This window comes from Aythya ferina (assembly GCF_964211825.1).
Source record: "Aythya ferina genome assembly, chromosome: 15".
Classification (NCBI taxonomy): Eukaryota; Metazoa; Chordata; class Aves; order Anseriformes; family Anatidae; genus Aythya; species Aythya ferina.
Genome location: NC_140314.1, coordinates 3,970,508 through 3,993,512, shown reverse-complemented (window position 1 = coordinate 3,993,512; position 23,005 = coordinate 3,970,508). Strand labels below are relative to the sequence as shown.

The 23,005-nt window shown below is 54.4% G+C and overlaps 2 protein-coding genes across 4 annotated transcripts in view; one reads left to right on the top strand and one right to left on the bottom strand.

Annotated features, from left to right (window-relative positions):
- Positions 1 to 531: 531 nt before the first annotated feature.
- MMD2 (monocyte to macrophage differentiation associated 2) lies at positions 532 to 14,688 on the bottom strand. Its single transcript, XM_084536267.1, has 7 exons — positions 14,420 to 14,688; positions 5,490 to 5,571; positions 4,887 to 5,047; positions 4,394 to 4,468; positions 4,070 to 4,171; positions 3,527 to 3,596; positions 532 to 3,196 (listed from the first exon to the last, which is right to left on the bottom strand). Exons 1-7 carry the CDS (start codon positions 14,464 to 14,466, stop codon positions 2,993 to 2,995), a joined length of 741 nt encoding a protein of 246 aa, XP_084392393.1. The 5' UTR covers positions 14,467 to 14,688; the 3' UTR covers positions 532 to 2,992.
- Positions 14,689 to 17,915: 3,227 nt separating this feature from the next.
- WIPI2 (WD repeat domain, phosphoinositide interacting 2) overlaps positions 17,916 to 23,005 on the top strand; it is a 23,173-nt gene continuing 18,083 nt past the window's right edge. For all 3 annotated transcript variants that reach the window (XM_084536263.1, XM_084536261.1, XM_084536262.1), the window contains exon 1: positions 17,916 to 18,206. In XM_084536263.1, coding sequence (XP_084392389.1) covers positions 18,133 to 18,206 — 74 coding nt within the window. In that variant the 5' untranslated portion in view covers positions 17,916 to 18,132. The remainder of the gene's footprint in view (positions 18,207 to 23,005) is intronic.

Sequence of the window (23,005 nt, the reverse complement as noted above, 5' to 3'; positions counted from 1 at the left end):
TTACTTAAAAAAAAATAAATTAAATTAAATTTATTTATAAAAAAAAAATAAATCCCAAGCTGACGGTGTGAGGGTCATGCTTTGGGTGGGAATTCCCATCAGAGAGGAGCTGGGAGGGGTTCAGCCACCCCCTGCCCTGCGAGGTGGAGGTCCTGGGCTAGGTGTAGGGAGAAGCTTGGTGGCTGCCCCCTCCCTGGGTGTCAGCGCAAGCTGCCAACCCGCACGGTTTCCATGGGGAGTTAAATCCCCCAAGGTGCGAGCAAGAGGGCAGCCTGGGGACGTGCAGGACCAGGGGAGGCTGCTGGGCTCCCTGGATGGGGCTAGATTCCCCCTGCAGGTAAAAGAGGAGCAGGGAGGGCAGGGATCGGGCTCCCTCTTGGGACCCCCAGCAATCAGGGGGCTCCCCCTTCCTACTCTGCCACCACCACATGAAATTCCCCCTCCTGGGACCCCGGGGCGAATCAGACAGAAAATGGGTTTATTTCCTTGCACTTTGGGGAAACTCGTTCTGACTCAGCAGGCAGGCAATAGTGAGGTATCTCGGGTTTTTATTTCAGTCCTACTCCACGGGAAACGACGTTCACTAGCGTTAGCTTCCTTCGGTTTGTTTTTAATTCGCTCCAGTACCGTGTTAAATAGAAAATAGCGACTGAACGAGGACGGACGGTGAAAAAAGTACAAGATGCTAAAAAGGTCGCTCCTCCTCCACAGATGTCCCGAATGTTATGAGTTGTTGAAAATTAGTATAAAATAGGAGACGGTGCTCACAAAACCCCACTCATCTTCCCCGTGCCTACTAAGCCCGCACAGGAGCCCCCCCACGGTCAGTCGCTGTCTTTGCCCCCATTTTACAGATGGGGAAACTGAGGCATGGAGAAGGGTAGTGGCTTGCCAGAGGGCAAAAATGGCAGCTTGCGCTCTGAGACCACATTTCCCTCTATTCTGACCCCAAATCACCCCACAAACTGCCCTTTGCTCAATGCACAGCACTCCAGGGGATGCAGCAGCACAGATCCCACCAGGTCCATCACCTCCTGCCCCAAAGACCACCAGTCACCCCGAGAGCCATCCCATCCCAAAGGCTGCTTTGGGGCACCACAGAGAGCCCCAAGCCAGGGACATGGGGCACAGCCCCTTATAGGAACGCTCTCCCTACGGGTTTTCTTGCCTACCTGGTGGCCACAGCCACCAGGCCAGGAGGGGAAGCGTACCGAGATGCCTTCTCTTTGGTAATTTGGGTGTGCAGAGCTGGTCCTGGGGCTGGGTCCAGGAGCTCAGCTCGGCATGAGGCTGCAGGAAGGACGGGAGATGCAGAAGGGCAGCTGCAAAGCTCCTCTGCTGGCAGCACCGCGTGAGGCTGCTGTAGCTGCCATCAATCATGGGGTGAGCAGAGCCAGTGGGACATCGATGTTTTGGAAGCTCCCGAGGAAGGTGCAGGTGGGGCTGAGGGCAGCACCGAGGTTGTGGGGCTGCACAGGACCCTGGCACGCAGTAGACCCCGATATATTCTTCTGGTGTAAGTAAAACAAGGCTGAGCCTGGGCAATATGGACTCCAGGGTCCATGCTCAGCCCAGTCTGCAGTCTTCCTCCCAAAGAGAAGCGGTGACAAATTGCCCGAGGAGCTTGAAGAATTGCTGGAGGCTTGGCAGTATGCAGCACTTCATTTTCCATCGAGTCTAGCTTGGCTTTTCACATCGCTGGGTGGTGGATTTCAGTCCTCAGTGGCCGATGGAGGAAAAGGAGGTGATGTTCCCCTCCAGGTGATGTTCCCCTCCAGGTGATGATCCTCTCCAGGGGATGTTCCCATCCAGGAGGACCTGGCTGTCGGGTCGGTATGTGCACAGCCCATCCCACATGCTGGGCAGCACCAGGCACTGCCCTCCCCAAGGCCAGGGGGAGAACAAGGAGTCCTGCTTCCTCGCTGTCCTGGCTTGGACAGCACCGTGGAGCCACGTTTGGGTGTTTAAGAACTGATTATCACTAGGATCTCCCCATCACAGCTCACCTCTGAGCACCACCCAGGTGCCTCCCTTCCTTGTGGTGTTCCTGGGAATGCCAGAAACCCTCCTCAAAGTGGATTTAATTCTGATGATGAGCAAGAGGCTGGCACAAGCCTGCAAACCATAAAATGGGACCAGAGGCAGCAGGCAGCTAGGCCTGTGATCCTAATTCAAGGAGTTTCCCTTCCCTCCTCAAGAAGAAAGAAAATACCCCGACAGAGATGGACTGAATGGACCTTGAGAACCTCCTCCCTGACAGGCAGAGGCCCACATGTGGCAGAGGCTGAGCGGGGCCATGCTTTGGGGTGCCACCAGCACTGAGACCAGTGGGGAAAACCGAGAGCCCCACGGAGAAAACGTCAGGGGGTGAGGGGCTCCGAGGGCCTGTCTAGGAGCAGTGCACTGGGTTGTGCGCTTAACACTGGCTCAGAGGAAGGGTTCTGCAGTGCCCTGGGAGGAAGAAATTCAAGTTTTAATCACTTGTAAGGCTTTGATGACTCTGGACCTTCCCATCGAGAAGGCCACAGGGACCTGGAGTACCTCTGGGTGCTGCCAGCTCTGCCCCACCACTGTGGGTTATGGGTGGCCCACACCAAGGGCTCCAGTAGCCAAACCCAGGTTGTCACCAGCCAAGTGTGGGGTGTGGGGTCAGGGCCCCTGCTCCCATGGGATGCTCGGGGTCAGCAGGGTGGGCAAAGCCTCCCCTAACCCCCTGCAAGTGGTTGTTCCCCTGTCACCCCTCGGTTGGTCGCTGTATTACAAAAACTTCGCCTAAAAACAAAAAATAAACCGTTCGCATGGTTAAAAAAAAAAAAAAAAATCTGTTTAAAATCAACCTTCAGGCTCTTCTGTCTGTGTGGGAAGGCTCTTCTGTCTGTACCCACAGGGACAGCGGGTGGCTTCGGGGTGAGCCCACAACCCGGGCTCCCTTCCCCGTCCCCCTTTCCATGTCCCCATGTCCCCGCTGAGGCGAGCAGCGTCCTTAAGGCACCTATCGGGGCCTTTTGGCCTCCAGCGTGCTGGGCCGGTAGAGGTACCTCCAGATGGCATAGTAATGGATGCCGGCCCCGATGGCCACGAAGAGGTGCCAGATGGCATGGGCGAAGGGGATGCGGCCATCACTTTTGAAGAAGACCATGCCCAGGCAGTAGGAGAGCCCACCGGCCACCAGCTCCGGGAGGCCATCCCTGTTGGGCTGTAAAAAAAAATAAAAGCACAGAGACAGCCTGGTCACAACCAGGAAACGGCTGTGAGGAGCCCTGCGCTGCCTTTCTCCTCGTCCTCCCATCCTGCAGGGAAGCCCTGGACTTTGCTGCGATTCTCCCAACATGATGGAGACCCCGTAGGATGTCTTCTGGAGGTGCCCACTGGTACATACTGGGGTGTGCTGGGCACCTAAATTGCATGTGAACCAAGCCACAGCACATCTGGAGATCCCCTTACTCACCTCCGGGCCACACTGCGCCAACCCCCTTGGGGACAACCCAGCCCCGCTGGACCCGTGAGCTCCCCGGTGGTGGCTTACCATGGAGAGGATGACCACGGCGGGGAAGAAACCCATGATAACGTAGCACACCAGCTCCACCAGCTTGTACCTGCGACCGACAGAGGAGGCAGGGCTGAATTTTACGCTTATCAAGCCCAAATGCTGCTATAGGGAAAGGGGTGGCGGTGCCACCATGGTGGGACCCATATCCCACCTGTGGGAGCCCACAGTGGGTTGCCCTGCACAGAACTGGCTCTGGAGCTTGAAGCTTGAAGGCAGGGCTCCAGGAAGGCTTTGGGAACTGTTTTCTTTCTATTTGGTGCCACCCCGTGGAAGAACCCGCTCATGGCACAACATCTTTGCTCCCAAATCCCTGCCACCAGGGCTGTGGCCTCCCAAAAATAAGATGTGGGTGGGAAAGGACGCGGTTCAAGGGAGCCCTCCTGCTGGCCTGGGGGCTGCCCAGGACCCCCACATCTGTCTGTCTGTCTGTCTGTGTCCATCCTTCCTGCTGTCCCATCAGGGCACTAAGGGGAAGGAGCAGCAGGGACGGGCTCTGCAGGGCCAGGCACGGGTACTGACCGCTCATGGAAGAAGAAGACGTAGACAGTGCCGACCGATGCCATGATCCAGATGATCCAGCGCATGTGGGAGGCCCAGGGCCCCAGCTCCCGCAGGTTCAGCCTGCAAGACCCAGGGCTGGGGTGAGCACAGCCGCACCCCAAGGATGGCGGCACGGGGAAATGTGGCCCTCACCCCACATGTGTCCCAGAACAGCCCTCCCAACCCATAACATCAACAGACAGGGGTTGGAATACGGAGAATAGGAAGGTTTTTGTGAAAAGTAGGAAGCTTTTATTGCTGGGGTGCTTTTCTCCCCTCTGGCCCCGCATGCTGGGCACTCACCAGGGAGCGTAGGAGGCGGCGATGAAGAAGTAGATCACCATCCTGTCGAACATGTGCAAGCAGTGCTCCACGGTCCTGCGGGACAGACAGACAGACAGACACGTCAGAGCCTGTGGCACCACAGATCCAAGGTGTGCTGTCAAACCAGAAACTTAAAAAAAAAATTAAAAATGATGCACTTGAGAATATCTGATATAAATCATAAAATAACTGATATAAATCATAAAATAACTGATATAAATCATAAAATAACTGATATAAAATGAAATAACTGATATAAATCATAAAATAAATGATATAAAATAAAATAAATTATGTAAATAATAAAACAAATGATAAAAAATAAAATAAATGATATAAATAATAAAATAAAAGATGCATTGGAGTGCTGTTTTCTATTGACATAGATCAGAAAAACCTCTGACCAAGGGGCTGCCAGGGCTCTCGGACTGTTGTCCCCCCCTCCTGAGCCACAAGCAGGCAGGGCTGGTACCTGAGGTGCCTCTTCTTCCAGGAGATGGTGTGGAAGATGGTGGAGACGATGAAGAGGCTGGACAAGCCAAAGCCATAGATCCAGGCCGAGATGGTCTCCCACTGGTCATCGGAGAGGATGTAGAGGATGGAGCTGCCGAGGATGCTGGGCAGGATCCAGAACTGGAAGGGAGAAGCAAGCCGGTTGCTCACAACCTACATTTCCACCGAGCAGCTACAGTGAGGACCCTGCTTTTCCTTTCAGGTGTCTTGTTTTTTTTTTTTTTTGCTTCTGGCCAAAGCAAAAGCCAGAACCTGTAAGGGGCAGGCTGGGTTTCTCCAAAAGAGCTTCTCCAGGTGGAAGAAGGCCCAAGGAGGATGTGTGCCTGCTCCACTAGGGGTCATCCCACAGCGCCACACCAGCTCCCCGTGATAGCTAGAGGAGGAAGAAGAGCATCCCTGGAGCACCAGGCCCACCTGCTCATCCCACCCCCGGGACCCTCAGGAGGTGCAGGGCTGAACACTGGCATTTTTAGGTGGCCCTTGGGGTGTCCCAGGTGGCCCCACAGGGCTGAGTGCTGTCCTTCACATGGGGACGGGTACGGGGACAGGGACAGGGACTCACGGCGTGGGTGGCACAGTTGGCTGCGTGCTCGTACTCCGTCGGCTGGTACCTGCGGTTGGAGGGGACGCGGTGATTCATGAACCTGCAGCGAGGAGCGAAACACAGTCAGGAGACAGCACACGGGGGAAGGGTTTTTGGAAGGCTCTGAGCAAAGTGACCCCATGGCAGCAGTGGGCAGGAGGCAGGAGAAAGCCACAAGGACGGATGGATGAGGTGTGGAGCATCCCCCAGGGCCGGGTGTGGGTGACAACCAGCTTCTGTAACACTGGCACCTCTCCCCATCTCCATTTCACAGGTGGAAAAACAAGCAGCGTGCAGCAACCCGATCTGCTTACCCTGCTGGAAACAGCCCAGAGCTTCTGGGCAGAGCCCGGCACAGCCCCATAGAGAAGAATAGGGTGCATGGGGCTGGGGGGGGACCTGCTGTGGGGCTGTGACCACCCTGCGATGCCACCCCACGTCACAGCAGCCTGAGTGCCACCAGGGCATCCCCAGCGATGCTTTGGCTGCTGGGTCCCACCTGCGCCCCCCTGGGACCCCCCTCATTTGGCCCATCACTGATTGCTGCCAGGGGAAGCCCCACCGTGCTCCCTAGGAAACTTTTATCTTTTTTTTTTTTTTCCTGTTGCTCTGAGGCTGCAGCATCAGATTGCTCTCGGCGTGTGGAGGAACGTATCGATTGCTGCCGTCGGATCAATGGGCACATGCAGAGCAATAAAAGCAGTGCCAGTGGGAGGCTCAGGACAGCAGGGTTCGGGGACTGCCCTGCAGGAGATGGTCTCATTACTTCCTGACCGCTTTTGCTCCCAGTTCCAGCACGATTTGCAGCACGTTTCTGCACCCAGCCAGCGGCTCGGGGGGGGGCGACGGGACCTTGCTGCGGGGTTGGGGTGACCCTGGGGTGCTGGGAAGGTGCTGGAAGCCCCCCAAAAACCCATCTCTGAGCCATCCATGGGCATCTCCTCTGAGCATTTCACTGGTGTCCATGCAAAGAAAGTCAGCTTATGTTAAAAAACTCGGATAGTGAGGCTTGAGCATTCATGAGGGTTTGGCTGCAGCATGCCTGGGTGTGCGAGGTGATGCCCGGCAGGCAGCGGTGACAGCCCACGAGGGGACCCTGTCCCCAGCCCTGCACTCACAGCAGGACCCAGGCACAGTGCACGCAGGAGTCTGGCCACGTCCCCTCCCAAATACCTCGAGTTAAGATGGACAAGCAGGGGCTCAGCTCCCCGTGCGCTGCAAATAGAGGGAACGGCGCTCACAAGGCACGAACAGGATTAGGCCCTGGGTAAACCGAGGGTGGCTGTGGCTGGGAAGCAGCTGAGAGTCCCTGGGGCTGCCACCTCCACCCTGGGGCTGCCACCTCCGTCCCAGGGGACACCGGGGACCCGTCCCCATCCTGCCACCCCCTGGCTGGAGTCCCTGTGCCCCAGCCATGTCCCCCCTGCCGGAGGCCACTGCTGTCCCCACGTTGCCAGGAGACTGTCCCCAGCTCCCCTTCGCTTTCTGCTTCTCTTTCTTTTCCCTTTTAACAAGAAGAAGAAGGGGGGGGGGGGGGTGGAGGACAAAGGCCCAGACGTCCCGCGTGACGTCGCAGTTGCTGGGGAAACACGCGCAAGGCCTTTTCCTTGAATGTATTTGTTTTAACAAAGCCCTGTGCCATCTGCCCCTCCATCCCCGACCCACAGTGGTTGCTGTTAGGGGCAGGAACGGGGAGCTGGGGGTGTGGGGTGGTTCCCACAAACCCCCCCCCCGGGACCTTTGGGCAGGGTAGGGGCTGAATTCCCTCCCTCACACACGCTGCACGGGGCACCCCGCTGTCCCCATGGGCAGCCTGTTTTTGTTGGGGGTGAAATGGCCTTAAAGAGCTTGGGGTTTTGGGGGTCTCTGAGGAGATTGCCCCTATTTTCCTGTCCTGCTTTCTAAGGAGCATCATCGGCCCCAAGGCTCCCAGCACTTTTTTCTCCCAGTGCTGGAGGGGGATGAGCACCGGTTGTTCATCGCTGCCCCCGGGTTTTTGCCTGCCCTCCTTGTGCCTGCTTCCCCCTGGCCCCTTGCCCGGGGAAAGAGACTGAAAAGGGCCAATGCACCCAGCTCCAGCCCGAGGAACAAAGAGCCCCTTGTCCCAGGCAGCCGGGGCAAAGTGCAGAGCCGGCTTCCCAGGCTTCCTTTTCTCCTTCTCTTTCTCCCACTCCGTTTTTCTGTGGGTTTGGGTTGGTTTTATGTTTTGTTTGTTGTTTTTTTTTTTTTAAGACTTCTCTCCAAGAACAGAGTTCTGACCTCAAAAAATCACGCAGATCCGCCCGGCTCTTGCTTTGCCAGGCTTGGGGGAGAAGAAGGTAGAAATGGCATTAAATTGAATTATTTCTCGGGGCGGCTCATGTGGGAAGCACTGGAGAACCTGAGCACTCCTGGGGGCACCTGGGGACCCCGACTGGGAGTCAGAGCTGTGGGACACCATACAGAAAAGATGACCCATGTGGGAGGCACAGAGATGCTTAATGTCCAGCAAGACGTGTGCCACATCCGTGCATCACGGCCATGGCTGTGACAAGGGCCCCATGAAACAGGTGATGCTGGCCAGGAGCTCACAGGTGATGGGAATCTCCCCAAGCACCTCATGGCCACAGGTTTCACCTGTGGATGGTGTAGAAAAGGGCCAGGTTGGCTCAGGCCTTGGTTTAATGTCCTCAGAGGAAGGAGCTGGTTTGCTGTGTGTCTGCACACCCCTGTCCAAGGAGCTGGAGTGTCTCTAGGCTGGGTGAACCAGAAGGTTTTCCCCTTCTTGTGACTGTCACAGCTGCTTTTCAAATAGCTGAGGGATTGTATCCTGATGGTGGCAGCCTGCCAGGAAGGATGGAGGAAGCAACAGGGGATGCTGGTGGTAGGGGTAAGTCCTGCTGTGGTCCTTCTGGTTGTCCCTTGGTAGAGTGAAGGTGAAGCTCAGGTTATTCTGTGTGTTGTGATGCTTGTGGTGACAGTGATGGAGCATACGTGGTCCTGCAGGGCACAGCAGCCCCTGAACCCTCTCAGTTCATGGTCTGGATTTGCCTTGATGAGCCTGGAGGCAGCATGCCTGGTGCAAAAGCCAGGGCTTGATCCTCGGGGTTGTGCCCGTGCGTGAGCTGCTGTGGCATCCCCATAAGCTGGGGCTTGGTGTGTGCTCTGCTGCTGCCCTGTAATCTGGTAATGCTCCAGCTGTGGTCCCTGTAAGAGGCTTCATCCCATCAAGCTCCTCTGAGGCTTGTAATTAGCTTCTGAAGGTGCAGAGCAGGGCCCTGCAAGCTGCTGATGCTTTCCATGGGGAAGCGCAGAGGCTGCTGCTGCCTGGCCATCTGCGGAGCCACCCACACGGGTGCTGCGTGGTGCCCTGATACCAAGCTGAGCCCCTGTTCCTGAGCCCGTTTCTTGGTGCCTGCCTGCTCCCACATGAACATATGGTGCTCCTGGTTTGGGAAGCTGAGCTGCGTGTGCTGTGAGCTCTCAGTGTGCTGTGAGGCTGGGGGAGAGGGGTCAGGCACTACGAGCCTCTCCATGGGCTTCTCCTTTTCCTTCTGCTTTGACCCCAACCTGTCCCACGTGAGCAGGGGCAGGAGGGCTGATGGCACAAGCTGGCACAGTGTTTTCTTATGTATAGCTTCCTGGCAGCATGCAGAGAGCTGACAATTTGCACAGGGAGCATCCAAGCATCCCAGCTAGAGAAGCTTTTGGGCAGACCACCAGCAGATGACCAGGTTCCTGCAGCACCCAGCTCCCGGTGCGAGCCCTGTTTCCCCAAAACAAGGTGGATCAGGCTGCAGGTCAAACACTCCCTCACCACCTCTGATTGTCCCATCCCCATTTCATTCATTCCCAGAGCTCTGACACATGGGAGTGTGCTGGGCTGACACCAAACAGTCCTCATGCTGCAGGCTGAGAGATGCTGAATATGTCCCCCTGCTGCCTTAGAGATACCCCCAATGGCCACAACCATCCACCTTCCCAACCTCTACATATAGCTATCTATTTTTCTCTCTGGCAGGCTTTCTGCTCTCTCTACAGACAGCCTCTAACTCTTCCAAGGCAATTCACAACCCTGCAACTCCAGCAGAGCTGCTTGTTTATTCGCGACAGATGGGATCAGGGAGTGTTTCCCAAATTACTTCCCGAGCTGGGACTTCTTGTTTCACTTGGTGCTCATGAGACCTCAGACAACAGCTGATTAGTCACAAAATGACGTCCCAGGTGCCTGGTGAATGTTAGCAGGGCTGCTTCCAGAGCTGAAACCTCTCTGTTATTCCCTGTTTGCTTGTTTGGGAAGCTGTTGTGCATGATCCTCGCCTGCATTACCCTGCGCACAGGGGACAGTGGGACAGGTCCTGAGCAGGCTCAGTTTGGCTGAGCCCTGCAGCAGCCAGGAGCAAGCATGGTGGCCCTGTGGTGCAGATGCATGGGGCAGGCTCCAGCCTTCATCTCTGGCTCTTTCCTTCTCCATCCTGGCCTCTACCATGCCGTGGGATTAGTGTGTGGGTTGCTGTTCCTCAGGTCTGTAAGGTGTCCCCGTAGCATCCCCAGGGAAACGTGGCCTTGGTCTCCCTGGGGACTCCAGGGTGCTACTGAGCAGATATCTGTAAATAATTCAGCAAATGCCTCTGGGGGATGGTGCATTTCAGCAGGCAGGGACTGTGGTTTCAGTCAGGATTATTTGCATCAAAGAGCAGGGCCCTGATGCACCTGTACCAGCTTGTGCTGCTGAGCACAGAGGGAGGCACTGCCCCATTAGAGAGCTCCCTCTGCATAAATACAAAATCCTCCCCTCACCAGCAGCAAGCCTGGACTCCAAACTTCAGCAGGAGCACAGCCTTGGACCCAAACTTCCCTAAAGCTCAGCTAATTGGTGTCTGAAGCAAGCAGCAGGACTGTGATGCTCATGGTACTTGGTCTCACCATCAGAAGGTGCCGTGCATCACATCAAGTCCCCCTGACTGTGGATTGTGAGAGCTATATGGAAATAATGAGCACTATGGAAACAAATGCTGAGGTTTGGGGTTTGATTTCACCTGGAAAGCTTCAAGGGGAGGCCTGGCAGAGCCCTGCACCCTGCTGTGCCATATGAGGCAGCGGCTTGTGTTTTCCACGTGCCTTGCTGACTGCTATCTCCTGAAAGGGGCCGGGGCGAGCCGTGCCAAGGAATCACACCAGGCTGACACCCAACACCCGCTGAAGGATGGAAAAGCCTGTCCTTCCCAGGGGCACGAGGCTCAGCTCAGCCACTGCTGCCCATCTCTGCCTGGCCCTGACCCTCCCAGGGGAGAGGAGTGGGGGGCTTGGGGAGTGCCCCAACCGCCAGCCAGCTGTGCAGGTGATGCTCTGAGCACTTGTTGCCTTATAAACACCTGGACATAATAAGAGCTGCCCTCTGTGTGCTGAGAACTGCCAGCAATTAATCCTATCGGTGCTGTCTTAAGTGGGTATCTGAGTCAAACTGCCTCCAAAGGGTGGCTAATAGCTGATCTCTGGTGAGATGGGTTGATCCTGTTTTCATTAGGTATTTCCAGGGGCCTTCCATCTCCTGGGGAAGCACCTCGGTAGCTGAGGAGGGTGTTGGGGGTCCTTCTGGGCACAATAGGGACCCCGAGCAGCTCGGAGCTGCCATGCGGATGCTGGAAGCATTTCCCCTCTCCCCGCTCCATCCCACGCAGGCTGCGGGGGAAGCAGAGCTCTTGGAAAGCATCTCTGTGAGCGTGGGAGCAGGCAAGGGCTGTTCATGCTTTCTTTGCAAAGGAGAATGGGGATCAAATCCTCCCTGTGCAGTAGCTCTGCCTGGGCTGTGAGTGTTTTCTTTGCACGTATGGGGACTGAGCACCCCGATGTCCCCTCTCCCTCCTATTCCTGCTGGTTTTCCCCTCCCTCCCATCTCCTGAGATGCTGGAGGATGGGGTCAGTGATCATCTCCTTGCTCATTACACAAGGAAGCTCTTCCCAGCTGCCTCCCATCAGACCCAGATGACTTTTTGGGCAAATACAGAGCTCAGCTCTCCATCCCCTCATGCTGGTGAGGAGGTGCCAGTGTCCTCGCTGCGGGCACCAGGCAGGTGAGGACAAGCCTGGAGCCACCTGCAGGGGCTCCTGCTGCTCCTGGGCTCTGAATCCATGTGGATTTTCCTTGGCTTGCAAGGCAAGACAAGCAAATGCGGTAAGACCTGGAGCTTTTTACGTGGGCAAATCAAATCCTGAACTGCTATCAGTTAATTACAATGATTCAGTGCCCCGTACAGCCTCCAGCTCCCCACACAGCCCCTGCCCTGGCTGCTCCAGAGCTGCAGGAGCTGCCCAGATGCAGCAGCTCCCTCCGTAATCGTGTTTCCTTTCAATTATGGCTCTCGCTGGCCCGAGCCTGGGAAGCATTTCGTGTGTCTGTGGGCAGACTGGCTCAGCTCTGCTTGCTGCCTGCATGGCTGGCGGGCAGGCACCCGGCCACAACTGAATCCAGGGTGAAAAGCGAGCCAAGCAGTGATGTGCAGGGGGTATCGCTTACTGGCCCGGGGTGACCCGGCCGGGGAGCTTCAGGGATGATGTGACTGGCACCCATCTGTTGCTCTGTGGGGAAACCAGCACAATCAGCTGGGAGAAAGAAGGAGAAATATCAGGGAATAACCATCAGGTGGCTGGTAACATGGGAGGAATTATGGCTATGTGCATTCTGTAACTACGTGCTGGTGCTGTGGCTGAAGTCACATCAGGCAGGGAATGATGGAGATCTGGGAACACCCCGGTGCCCTCCAGCCCTGAATTTTCTCCCCGTGGTTCTCCAATCATTCCTGCATTGATCCCACTGCCTTTCATCTCCTCATTCAAAGCCCGGTGCCTTCGCTGCAGCTCTCACACCACCGGTCTTTCATCGTGACGCCGTATTTTATTTATCCCTGTTGGCAGGTGTATTGATGGCCAAGTTCCTAATTTCTTGGTTCTCTCTCTAAATTAGATAAAAGACATTAAAAATAAATCTGTTCCAGGCTTTTCCATCACAAGGAAAACTTTTGGTGTATTTCTTTTTCTTCCAAAGGGCTGAGGAGACAAGAGTTTCTCATCCTTTGAAAAGATAAGCAAGATGCTTTGATGCCTTGAAGGGCACGTGCCTCCTTCATGTTTTGTGCTGCTGTGAGCTTGTGGCTCCTGCTCACACCAGTCCCCATGCCAGAGCCTGGTCCCCAGTATGTGTAGGGGAGCTGAGTGCATCTCTGGCACAAAGGGAGGGGGGAGATTTGGGGTATTTCTTGAGATGTGGCACAGCAAAGCATCTGTGCAATGAGGAGGGTGGGTGCGAGGAGCCTGGAGGGACGGGGATTAGCCACTGGTTATTTTTAAGCACCAGGATAAGAGGATCTCTGCGGTGATGTAGGAATCTCCAGGCAAACATCACGTGCTGGTGACCACATCAGTGTGTCTTGGGGTGAAAGCCAAGGAATGCCCCATCCCTGTCCCCACCTGGCAGCCCTGGTTCTGCGCGTGGGCTCCTGCGATGCCCTAACACCTGATGCCTCTTTGATAAATTGTCTCCATAAAGGACCACGGTGAGGTTTGAGGATGCTGGTTTGGGAGAAAATCAAGGCTCTAGGCTGGCAGGTGGCTTGTGCTGGGGGCAGCTCCTGCTCTGCCCCCCAGCCTCCATGGAGCAAATGTGTGGTTTGCCTCCTGCTGTGGGGGCACCGAGCTTGGCTCAGCTCCATCCCCCCCACCCCTGTCCTTTGCGTGCCAGATGGGGAAAAAAAGCCTGGATTCTGTTTTTTCCCAAGGATTTTTGGGCTGGGTGTATTGTGCAGACCTGTTGGCTGCCTCTGCATCTCCCTCCGGTGAAGGTAACCGAGAGGCAGCCACAGCATCAGGCTGGTCCTTGAGCTCAGGCAGCTTTTGGAGGTGCAAGCAATTTTTTATTTTTTTTTCCCCATGGGATGGCTGGAAAAAAAGAGGAGCTGGTGGCTTGGGGAGGACAGGAGGTCACCAGCACAGGGAAACATGCCTCAGGGTGCTTCTGTGTGCAGCAACCACCACCGCTCCTCTCCAAATCTCTTTTATCTGCCTGTAACAGCACCACTGGGAGGTTGGTAGGGGTGAAAGCAGAGCTGAGTGCCCCCAAGGATTTCTCTGAAGCAACAAAAATGTCCCCACCATGGTCACAGGGGTTGGGGACAAAGCCTGTCCTCAATACCAGACCCCTGGAAGCCCCCCAGCACCCTGGCCAGGCATCGAGTGGCCTTTGGGTCCCCCCCCCCCCAAGTAGGTAATGCCAGGAGGTTTCCTAACAGCTCTGGGGAAGGATCTGTCATGGTGCAACCCCTGCCAGTCCCCTGGGAGCCTGAAATCCCTGGGTATGGGCTGGGGGGGTCAGCTGGGTGCAGTGGGACCCCGGGGTGATGCTGGGACCCCCCCCATGGGAGCTGGCACCCAGCAGTGGGGTCTGTCCCTGCTGAGAGCTGGGCTCCCGGTGCCCCAGCAGGGGGAGGACAGATGTGAAGTTTAAAAATCAATGTGGACCGAGGGGAAGTCCAGGACCGGTCCTTAAACCCAGCACCAACTCAGTCAGCATCCCTTTGTCTTGGCTGGTGGCTTTTGGGGTTAATTCAGCCAGACAGCACCCCAACGACCCGCAAACCCCATCCCTGCTCTGCCCCTCCAGGGAGCGAGGGATCCTGGGGATGCTCCGAATCCTTTAGGGAGGCAAAAAGGCAGGCATCCTCATCCCGAAATACACCGTGTGCCCGCAGGTGAAGGGAGCAGCCCGCACCTGCCCTGGGCTTTGAGGCACTCAGCATCTTTTGAAGGTCCCTTAGGGCTCGGTTTGGGATTCGGCCGGAGCCCTGTGGAGGGGCAGGGGCTGGGTGCCGTCCCGGGGAGCTGCCAGCACAGAGCAGAAAGAGGAGGGAAGGAAAACACCATGCCGAGGGTTTTACCTGGCGTAACGCGTCTTCTGGAAGTCCAGGACTCGGGACACGAACATCTCGGCACTGCCATGGGCGTCCCGGGCCGGCGGAGGGATGCAGCCACGGGCGGCTCAACGCGGAGCGAGGCTCCCGGGGGTCCCCGAGCCCCCCGAGGGCAGCGATGCCCTGGGGACCCACGGCAACTTCATGGGCTCCCACTCCGGGCTAGGGTGCTCGTTGGTGGGGCTGAAATGCCGAGGAGGAGAAGCGGAGGCCAGCCTCGCCCCCCTGTTGCACAAGAGAAGAATACAAGGGGAAGGGAAAAAAAAAAAAAAAGAAAGAAAAAAAAAAGAAAGAAAAAAACACACACAAAGGCGACCTAAGGGAGGCAGCCGGCGAGGGAGCCAGCCCTGCTCGCAGCCAGCAAATGGGCAAAGATGAGGAGGAGAAGAGAAGAAAGGGGGGGGGACACAAATCCCGTCCCGCTCCGCCTGGCCGCGGCAACCTGCGCGCTCTCCCTTATCCACCCAGACAGCTCTAAGCACAGCTAAAAATACCCCCTCCTGCCACCCCCGGCGGATCAAATAGCAGCAGTTTGGGATTGAAAATGTAATTAAAGCATGGCGGGGGGATGGAGGGAGCGGGGAGCGGCCAACTGTGGGTCCCAGGTCCGAGGCATCCCCGCCAGCCCCGGGGCAGGGCCAGCCCACCCCGGCATCCCCGGGGAGTTGCTGGGTTTGGTTTTGCTTTTATTTGTTAGATTTGAAGGATTTTGTTTGTTGTGTTCCAGGGCCTCCGGCAGGGCTGGGTGGTTTTGTCCCAGCCTGGGGAATTCATGCTTGCCTTCATCCCCTTTCTGTCCTCTCCATCATCCCGCAGCCCCCAGAGGACTGCATGGATGCACTGGGGGGCAGTGAGATGTTGTGACTTATTTCTGAGGTTGGGATGCTCAGAGGGGGGATGTAAAGGGTTTTGGGGACGTGTCTGTGAGCAGATGGCTGGCATTGTGCCCCCATCATGCCACGGACTGTGGGTGCTTTCAGGACAGCAAGTAAGGGACAAGAAATGTGACATGAGGCCAGCAGCACCTGGGGAAGGAGCTCATCTCCCCAGCACAACCTGTCCTTGCTGAGGCTGTAATAATATTTGTGGGAGGAGGGTGGAAGAGGCACGGACATCTCCACCTGAAGGGTCAGGCTGATATGGCCACTTCCATGGGAAATCAATCACACGCCTCTCCCCAAAGCTGAAACAATTAAAAATTTCCTAAAGCACACCACTTCCATCTTCCAAATCATGCTTTTAAGGTGTTTTTTTTTTGTGTACAGATGAATTGTAAATCCCTAGAGAGAGAGGCACACATGTGCCCCTTAACTCAAGGCACGAATGAATCCCCTGCAACCCCTTCCAAATGCAACCTTGTTCCCCTGTAGGATCCAGAGTGGGGATGCTCTGTGTGCCTCCATGTGGTGCAAAAGGATCTGGGATCTGGTGGATCCAGCCTCTCTGCACAGTTCCCATCATGGATCCAAGCCACCTGGGGGGAACCAGGCTGGGGACAGCGGGATCTGGGGCAGCTGAGCCCTGCTGAGGGTGCCAGGTCCAAGGCACGATATGGGGTGAGATCATTCCCAAACCTCTCCCACGCTCTGCCACTGAGCTGGGAAGGGATTTTTTTTTTCAAGTTCCTTCCTTCAAGATGACGAGGCTTTGGCAAAGGCTATTTAATGATGCCTGTTCCCTGCTTTACCTTTCTTCGGGCCTGGATGGGGGAGGAAGGGAAAGCAGAGAAAAGCCACATTGAACAAAATAACCCCAGCCCCTGAACCCCTGGCCAGGGGTGCTGGCAGAGGGCACCTGAAGCGAACCGTCAGTCCCGAAATAGATCCGTCTCAGAGGGCAAAAGGCAAATTGAATGAAAAATAAGTTACTATTTTTGAAGCCTGGCTCCAGTTGTTATGGCAACCAAAGCCTTGCGAATCCTGCTGGGGAAGGGCTCCGGCACCAGCGCTGCCTCCAGAGCGGGCGGCCGGGTGCTGGTGGGTGCTGGGACCAGTACCAGACCCATACTGGACCAGTATTAGCCTGGATGCGTCCCCTCCCCACCTGGAGGCTTCCTTGAGCATCGTCTGGCCACCATGCCTCCTTGTCCTTCCTCCCCCATCCCTGTCTCTGTCCCCACTTCCTTGCAAAGATCTGGTAATTGCTAATGATGGTACTGCCAGTTTCTTAATTAGGAGGTGCTCTGAATGGTATTCTGGTAATGTCACCGAATGGGGGTTCTTGTGTAAATGGAGGAACAGGTCATGAACCTCCCCCAAAACATGTAAGGTCCCAAATTGTGCAGGCATCCCACAGCTGGAGACACCTCTGTGCTGGATCCTGGCCGTTAATGGTGTGAATAACCATGATTTTGGGCACCATGGTGGTGGCACTGGGCTGCCTCATTGCGACCGTGGCTTCCCACGAGGTTTTCCCCTGCATTCAGCCGATGGAGCCAGCAGGTAAGGGAAGAGCTGGAGATAAAATCTGTCATCCTATAACAGCAGAAACCCCCCCATGAGGGAAGAGGCTCTGTAGGGCAGCAGGAGCTGAGGGCCGGGGGCAGCAGCTGGGGGTGAGGGTGGGTTATGGTGGGGATCCCAGGGGGTCCCTTATGCTTTAGGGGGGCACTGGCAGCCTGTGTGGGATGGCTTGTGTGTGGCACAGGTGTGACAGCGGGTGCTGGAGCCCCCCAGTTTCACCAGTCCAAGCACCACTGACACCAGCTCAGGAATCCCACTAGGGCTCGTGTCCCGGATTCATTCCCTCCAGGCACAAGCCTTATGATTTTGATGCAATTTTCCAGATTTTCCAAGTTCCCTTGTCCTTGGTGGCTGGTTTAATCCCTTGAGGAGCCTCTCCCCGCACCCCAGTGCCCCTGGCTGTCCCCTCCTGCCAGCCGGGGCCCCTCAGGGCAGGCCCATTTCGCTGCCAGCGGCCCCAAAAACAGGGCACGCGGCCCGCTGTCCCCCTGCTGCCACATCCGCTGAGCCTGGAGGACCTCCGGTGGTACGAGGAGGAACTGCAGAGGCACCGGGGGGGCGGCTCCGTGCAGGGCTGGCCGCTCCCACGGCGACAACGAGCGGCCGCAGCCTGGGGACAGCGGGGCCACCGAGACCCCTCACTGTCACCCATCCAGCCGGCGACCCCGCTGGACCCTGCTTAGCTTTACAAAATCTCCTCTACCAGCAGGCAACGCTGTGCTCCTCACGTGTCACCCATCCACTCCCGACCCTTGCGAGCCCTGCTTAGCTTCACAAAACCTCCCCCAAACACCCTCTCAGCGCGGACGCGGCTCCTCTGCGCGCCTTCACTCTCCAGCCACCCATCCACCCGCGGACCCCGCTGTGCCCTGCTTAGCTTCACAACACCCCCCCCATAACACAAGTTCGGCGCCACCACCGCCCCGCCTCCTGCGCGGCTCCTCCCCCGCCGGGGCCCGCGCGCATGCGCAGAGGCCGGACGGTGGCCGGCGGGGCGGGAGGGCGTAAACAAGGCGCTGGCGGCCATGGGGAGGCCGCGGGTGCTCAGCGGGGGCCGGGGCCGCCGGGGCTGAGGCGAGAAGAGGCCTGAGCCAGGTCCGGACCGGTCCTTGGTGCAAGGGAGGAGGGCTCCTCCCTGCCCGGCCCGGTCCCTAGTAGCCCACCGTCTTCCCTCACGCCCCCGCCGGCCGGGGGCGGTGAGGCCTGTGGCGTCCCGTCATGAACTTGGCCGGTCAGAGCGGCGAGGCCGGCAGCGGGCACCTGCTGTTCGCTAATTTCAACCAAGATAACACGTACGGGGCGGTGGGGTGAGGGGTGGGGGTGTTTAGGGGGGGTGGGGGTGCTGAGGAGGGGGGGGGCGGGGGGTGGAGCAGGCCCTGAGGGGGGCTTTAGGGTGGGGGAGGTGCTGAGGAGGGGGAGGCCTTGAGGGGGTTCTTTAGGGGGTGAGGGGGGTCTGAGGGGGGAGGTCTTTAGGGGGTGGGGCAGGCTCTGGGAGGGGGGTGTTTAGGGTGGGGATTATTGGGGTGGGGGAGGCCCTGAGGAGGGGGTCATTGGGGCGGGGGAGGCTCTGAGGGAGGAGGGAAGGTCCTGGAGGGGAAGGTGCTGACGGGGATTCTTTAGGGGGCGAGGAAGGTCTGATGGGGTAGGTCTTAAGGGTTTGGGGCAGGCCCTGGTAGGGGGGTCTTTAGGGTGGGGGAGGCCTGAGCAGGGGGTTCTTTAGGGTGCAGGATCTTTGGGGCAGGGAAGGCCCTGATGATGGGGTCTCTAGGACAGGAGAGGCCCTGAGGAACTGGACATTTCTCCCGCACACCACTACCACCACCACCTCCTGCTGCTTCCACCCCATCCCACTGCAAACACTCCACAGCCTTTCCCCGAGCTGCCCTGCTGTGGGGCTGGGTTTGCTTTGTCACTGCAGGAGGGGGTAGGAAGGATGGCACATGCCCCCACCTCTTTGTTTCCAGGGTTGTGTGTGGAGCTGCAGGGTGTGAGGCTACGCTCGTGGGGATGTGCAGCTGAGAGTGAAGGCACTGCTCGAGCTGGGCTTGCTGCACAGTGTCTTCTCTCTCATCCTGGTTGTTGCCCAGGGGACCTCAGCCTTGCTCTCCGGCACTCTCCTAGGAGCTACCAGCCATAGTCCCAAAGCTCACTGGTGCTGTCTTTTCATACAGCCCTTGTCTGTTCACCTGCTTTCTTCTGGTGAAGCAGCATGCCTTAGGTGTAAAGGTATTTTCATGAGCTCGTTCTTCTTCTGGGTTTTCATTTTGAAAGAGGCCTCTCTCATATGGTCCTTGAGCTTGCATTTAGCTTCCGTAATTGGTTTCAATCTACAAAGGATCAGATTGTTCATGCTACACATCCTGCTGTTATTTGACAGTCTCAGTACGTTTGGATCAGAGCATAGTAATTCATCTGTGGGGTATTGAAGAGCGATGCTTTTCATCTCAAGAACTGCTGGTGGTTGGAAGCAGAGCACTGGAGAAGGATTTGGCTGTTTTAAATATCAGTGAGATGAAACCAGTGGGAAGGAACCAAAAGAACTTGTGAAAGGAGGAGTTTTATTTTAGGAAGTGAGTAAGAGGAAATGATCTCAGGTTGGCATCACTGAATGTAATCCACATGTGCTGTGGTGACTTTTAAACAACTTGTTTGTTAGTCTTACAAGCAGTACCTTGCCCTTGTAAAAGCTTTGACTCTCTTCATCGTGGGTTGTAGCAGGTGGGAATGTTGAAGGCCAGAAGACTGGAGCAGGGTCACACCAAGGAGGGAAATACCCTGCTTTTGTGGGTTATGTTGGAGATTCTGGGGTGGAGATGAGCAACTGGAGCTGGATAGACCTGAGGCAGGAGACTTTAATGCATGATAAGTGACAGGGTGGAGGGAGAGAGTCTTCTGTGCACTTGTAAGTAACTCATTACCAGTTCAGTGGGTTGATTCAAAGACTTCTCCAACTATTCTTCATGTTTTTCATCAAGTACCACGCACAGCTCGCTGTCATTCCACATATGAAGCGTGCCCATGCTGTGCTCAGATACCACCCATTTTTTACCCATTACCAGATAAAACCAAGTCATCACACCTGGCAAATCTGTCACCTGTTCCTGCTGTGATTTACAGAGGTCATTATAGAAGCTCTTGAGGTTCACTGTGCTGTCCCGCGTGGTGTTCTAAAAGCTTCACCACTTCTTCCTTAAAGCAACTGCCTGGTTTTGGTTGCACCTTACCTTTGGTGAGAGCTGGATGTATTTACAGATCACTGAGTTGTGACAAAAAATATACATTTCTTCTGAACAAAACAGTGCCAGGCTTGCCTTCAGACCAGACCTGAGACTGAAATAAAACAGAAGTAAATGTAATATAAATTTATCTAGGCCTTCCTTAACTTGTACACCTTGAAACATTTCTCTGTGTGACTTATTTTTAATTTTGAGTTAGGAAGATGGGGAAGGACAAGGGAGTAATAATTTCTTTCTTTTCTAAACCTCAACTGTGTAACTTTGTTATTTTTCCCATGTCCTTTCCATAAATACCTGAAAGTATTACTCAGTTTCTGTGCTATAGCCAATTTGGTTTTGGTATTCAGCATTCGAATGTCGATTGTGTGGGCAGAACAAGCTCTGTGTGTGTCTGTGTGTTTATGCGTGTGTATAGATAATATATGTAGAACACCCTGCGATGATCTGATGAGATTTGGTGGTGATTCAATTATCTTACATGATCCTAATCTGGCCTATATGTCTCTGTGATTGAAAATCTTGGAGTACTAAGTCTTGTCATCTTAGTATCTTTGGGGGTTTTCAGATATCCATTGTAGAGACTATATAAATAGGAAAGGGCTCCTGTTCATATTGTTGTCTTGAAATCATGAGGAATAACTTAAAAGGCCACTTTGAAACAAAGGAGGCAGATGGATGATGTGGAACAGGTATCCTGTCTTTCTGATAGTGTCTCAGAAGAAATCTGGTCAAGAAAAAAGCACGTGTAAAACTGTAAGCCTTACGCATCTTAAACTAAAGTTTTTGATGATTTATCTATATTTTTCCCACCTATGGTATCTCTTAATTTCTCGTTTGAATAGCGAAACAAGCGGTCAGCCGTCCGGGTTTATTATCATGCTGTTATCAGTATCTAGAAGGTCACTCTTTACTGGGTGAGAAGAGCTGAAAAGAACTAACTGGGGATTAACTACTTTCCCGTGCTGGGTCTCAGAAAGCTGACTTAGTTTAAATTTATATTCCAAGTAAAAGAAGCCCTTTTTGAGCCTGGCAAGGTGAGCAACTGCACGCTGTTTCGGCCAGCACGTGCAAGGCAAGCTTTGTTTACATCTCACGAGCCAGCAGGGCTCGCATCACGTTTTAAGGTGTGTTCCAGCAATTAGAAAACTTGCTGACAGACAGAACTGGACAAAAATAACAGGGGTGCATTGTTATTGCAGTAAAGCTTTTACCTCCAGCAAGGTGCCAGCTCCACGCCTGCTCAGATCCACCTGGCTTACCTAGACAGCAGAGCCAGTTGCTGTGCATCAGAAAAAAAGATCATAGTTCTTGCTGGTAAGAATAGGTGTCAGCCTAATCTTTTCTGGGCTTAATGGAGGATTTGATAATTAATTACTGCCTCCTGTAGGAAGGAGGTGAGCTTAGGGATGGGTTTTACTCCCGAAATTGGCTTGCTGGTACTTAAAAGAATATGGCCTACATGAAAATTGCCGTAGCTTTTCAGTCACCAGGAATTGCAACAACTGGGAAATGTTTTATCTTGCTTTTAGCTTTCTATTTTTTCCTGCTTAAGTTCTTTTTCATGTTCATTCATGGGTGCTCTGTGTAGTGACATTGTCTCGTGGCGTAGTATCTGTTACTACAAGGGTTGTCGTGCCTCTTTACTCCGTGTTGCCTTCAGCTTTATTTACTTGAGGGTTTTGAGTTATTGGCTGGGACTGGAACTCTGCCTGAAAACACTCCACCTCTAAAGCAGAAGCGGCTGGTTTGTGGGTTCTCCTTGATGTAATACGTTTTCATTAAGTAAAAACATGGAGAAGGTCACTTCCAGCCGATGTTAGTGTGCTCCTTTTGGACCTTACGCTTCTCCCTGTGAATCAGTCATTGCACAACTTGGCACGACAGGCGCTCTGAGAGGCAGAAGCTCCAGCTCACAGATAAAAATGAAGCAACTGGTTGGGAGTCAGGAGTCCTAGCAGAACCAGGCAGTAGGAGGGTGTCGGTGACCTTGGTGCTAGGTATGTTTCAGTGGTTGCAAATCTTTAATGATAGATATTTGGTAAGAGTGCTGCTTCAGTTTGAGTGCTCTTCATGTTACTTCTGGGAGAACTATTATGTTACACATCTCCTTTATGCTCTTTAAAGCTTACATGTGTCTGTGAGGTGAGCTTAAGTTTTTGTAAATGTATCCGTGTCCAGCCTCATGAGAAGTGGCAAGCTTTTTAACCAAAATATAACATGAAGATTTCAAAGTTTACTGTCACTGTTAAAATCGGTGAAACTGTCTTTACGTTGTTACACACATTCCCAGAGAAAAGCTCTTGGGGAAAAAAAAAAAAAATATTAACTTAAATGGTCTTCAGGTTCTATTTACAAAAAAAAAAAAGTGACATAATGCAAATCAAAAGATTTCAGAGAAGCTTTAATCACCTTTTTAAAAGAAAGTAACCAAGAAACAGCACTCAGAAACAAAGTAGTCACTATAGTTTTGAAAACAGACTACTCGCAAAAGGACAAAACAAATCCTTGTGCTTGGGTTCCTAATGAAAACATCAATAAGCCTCATTTCCAAGGTCAGCATTAATCTCTGCTTCCATTTATGTATGGAGTTACATGGGACAAGTATCGGTCCATATGTCTGTTGCTGCTGATTAAATGCTGCCCCCCCTTTTTTTTTTGCCTGACTAAATCTATTTAATTCTGTGTTCTAAGCAAACATTTCTAGTTCCAAAGTTGTGTAGTATGCTTCTTGTTGCGGAATTTTTATTATAAGTGCCATGTGATGTTTGTATTAAAAGTGTCTTCATTTTTATCTTTGAACCACTTGTGGTGAGAGGACTGAGGGTTGGGCACTCAGCATTCACTTCTCTGCTTTT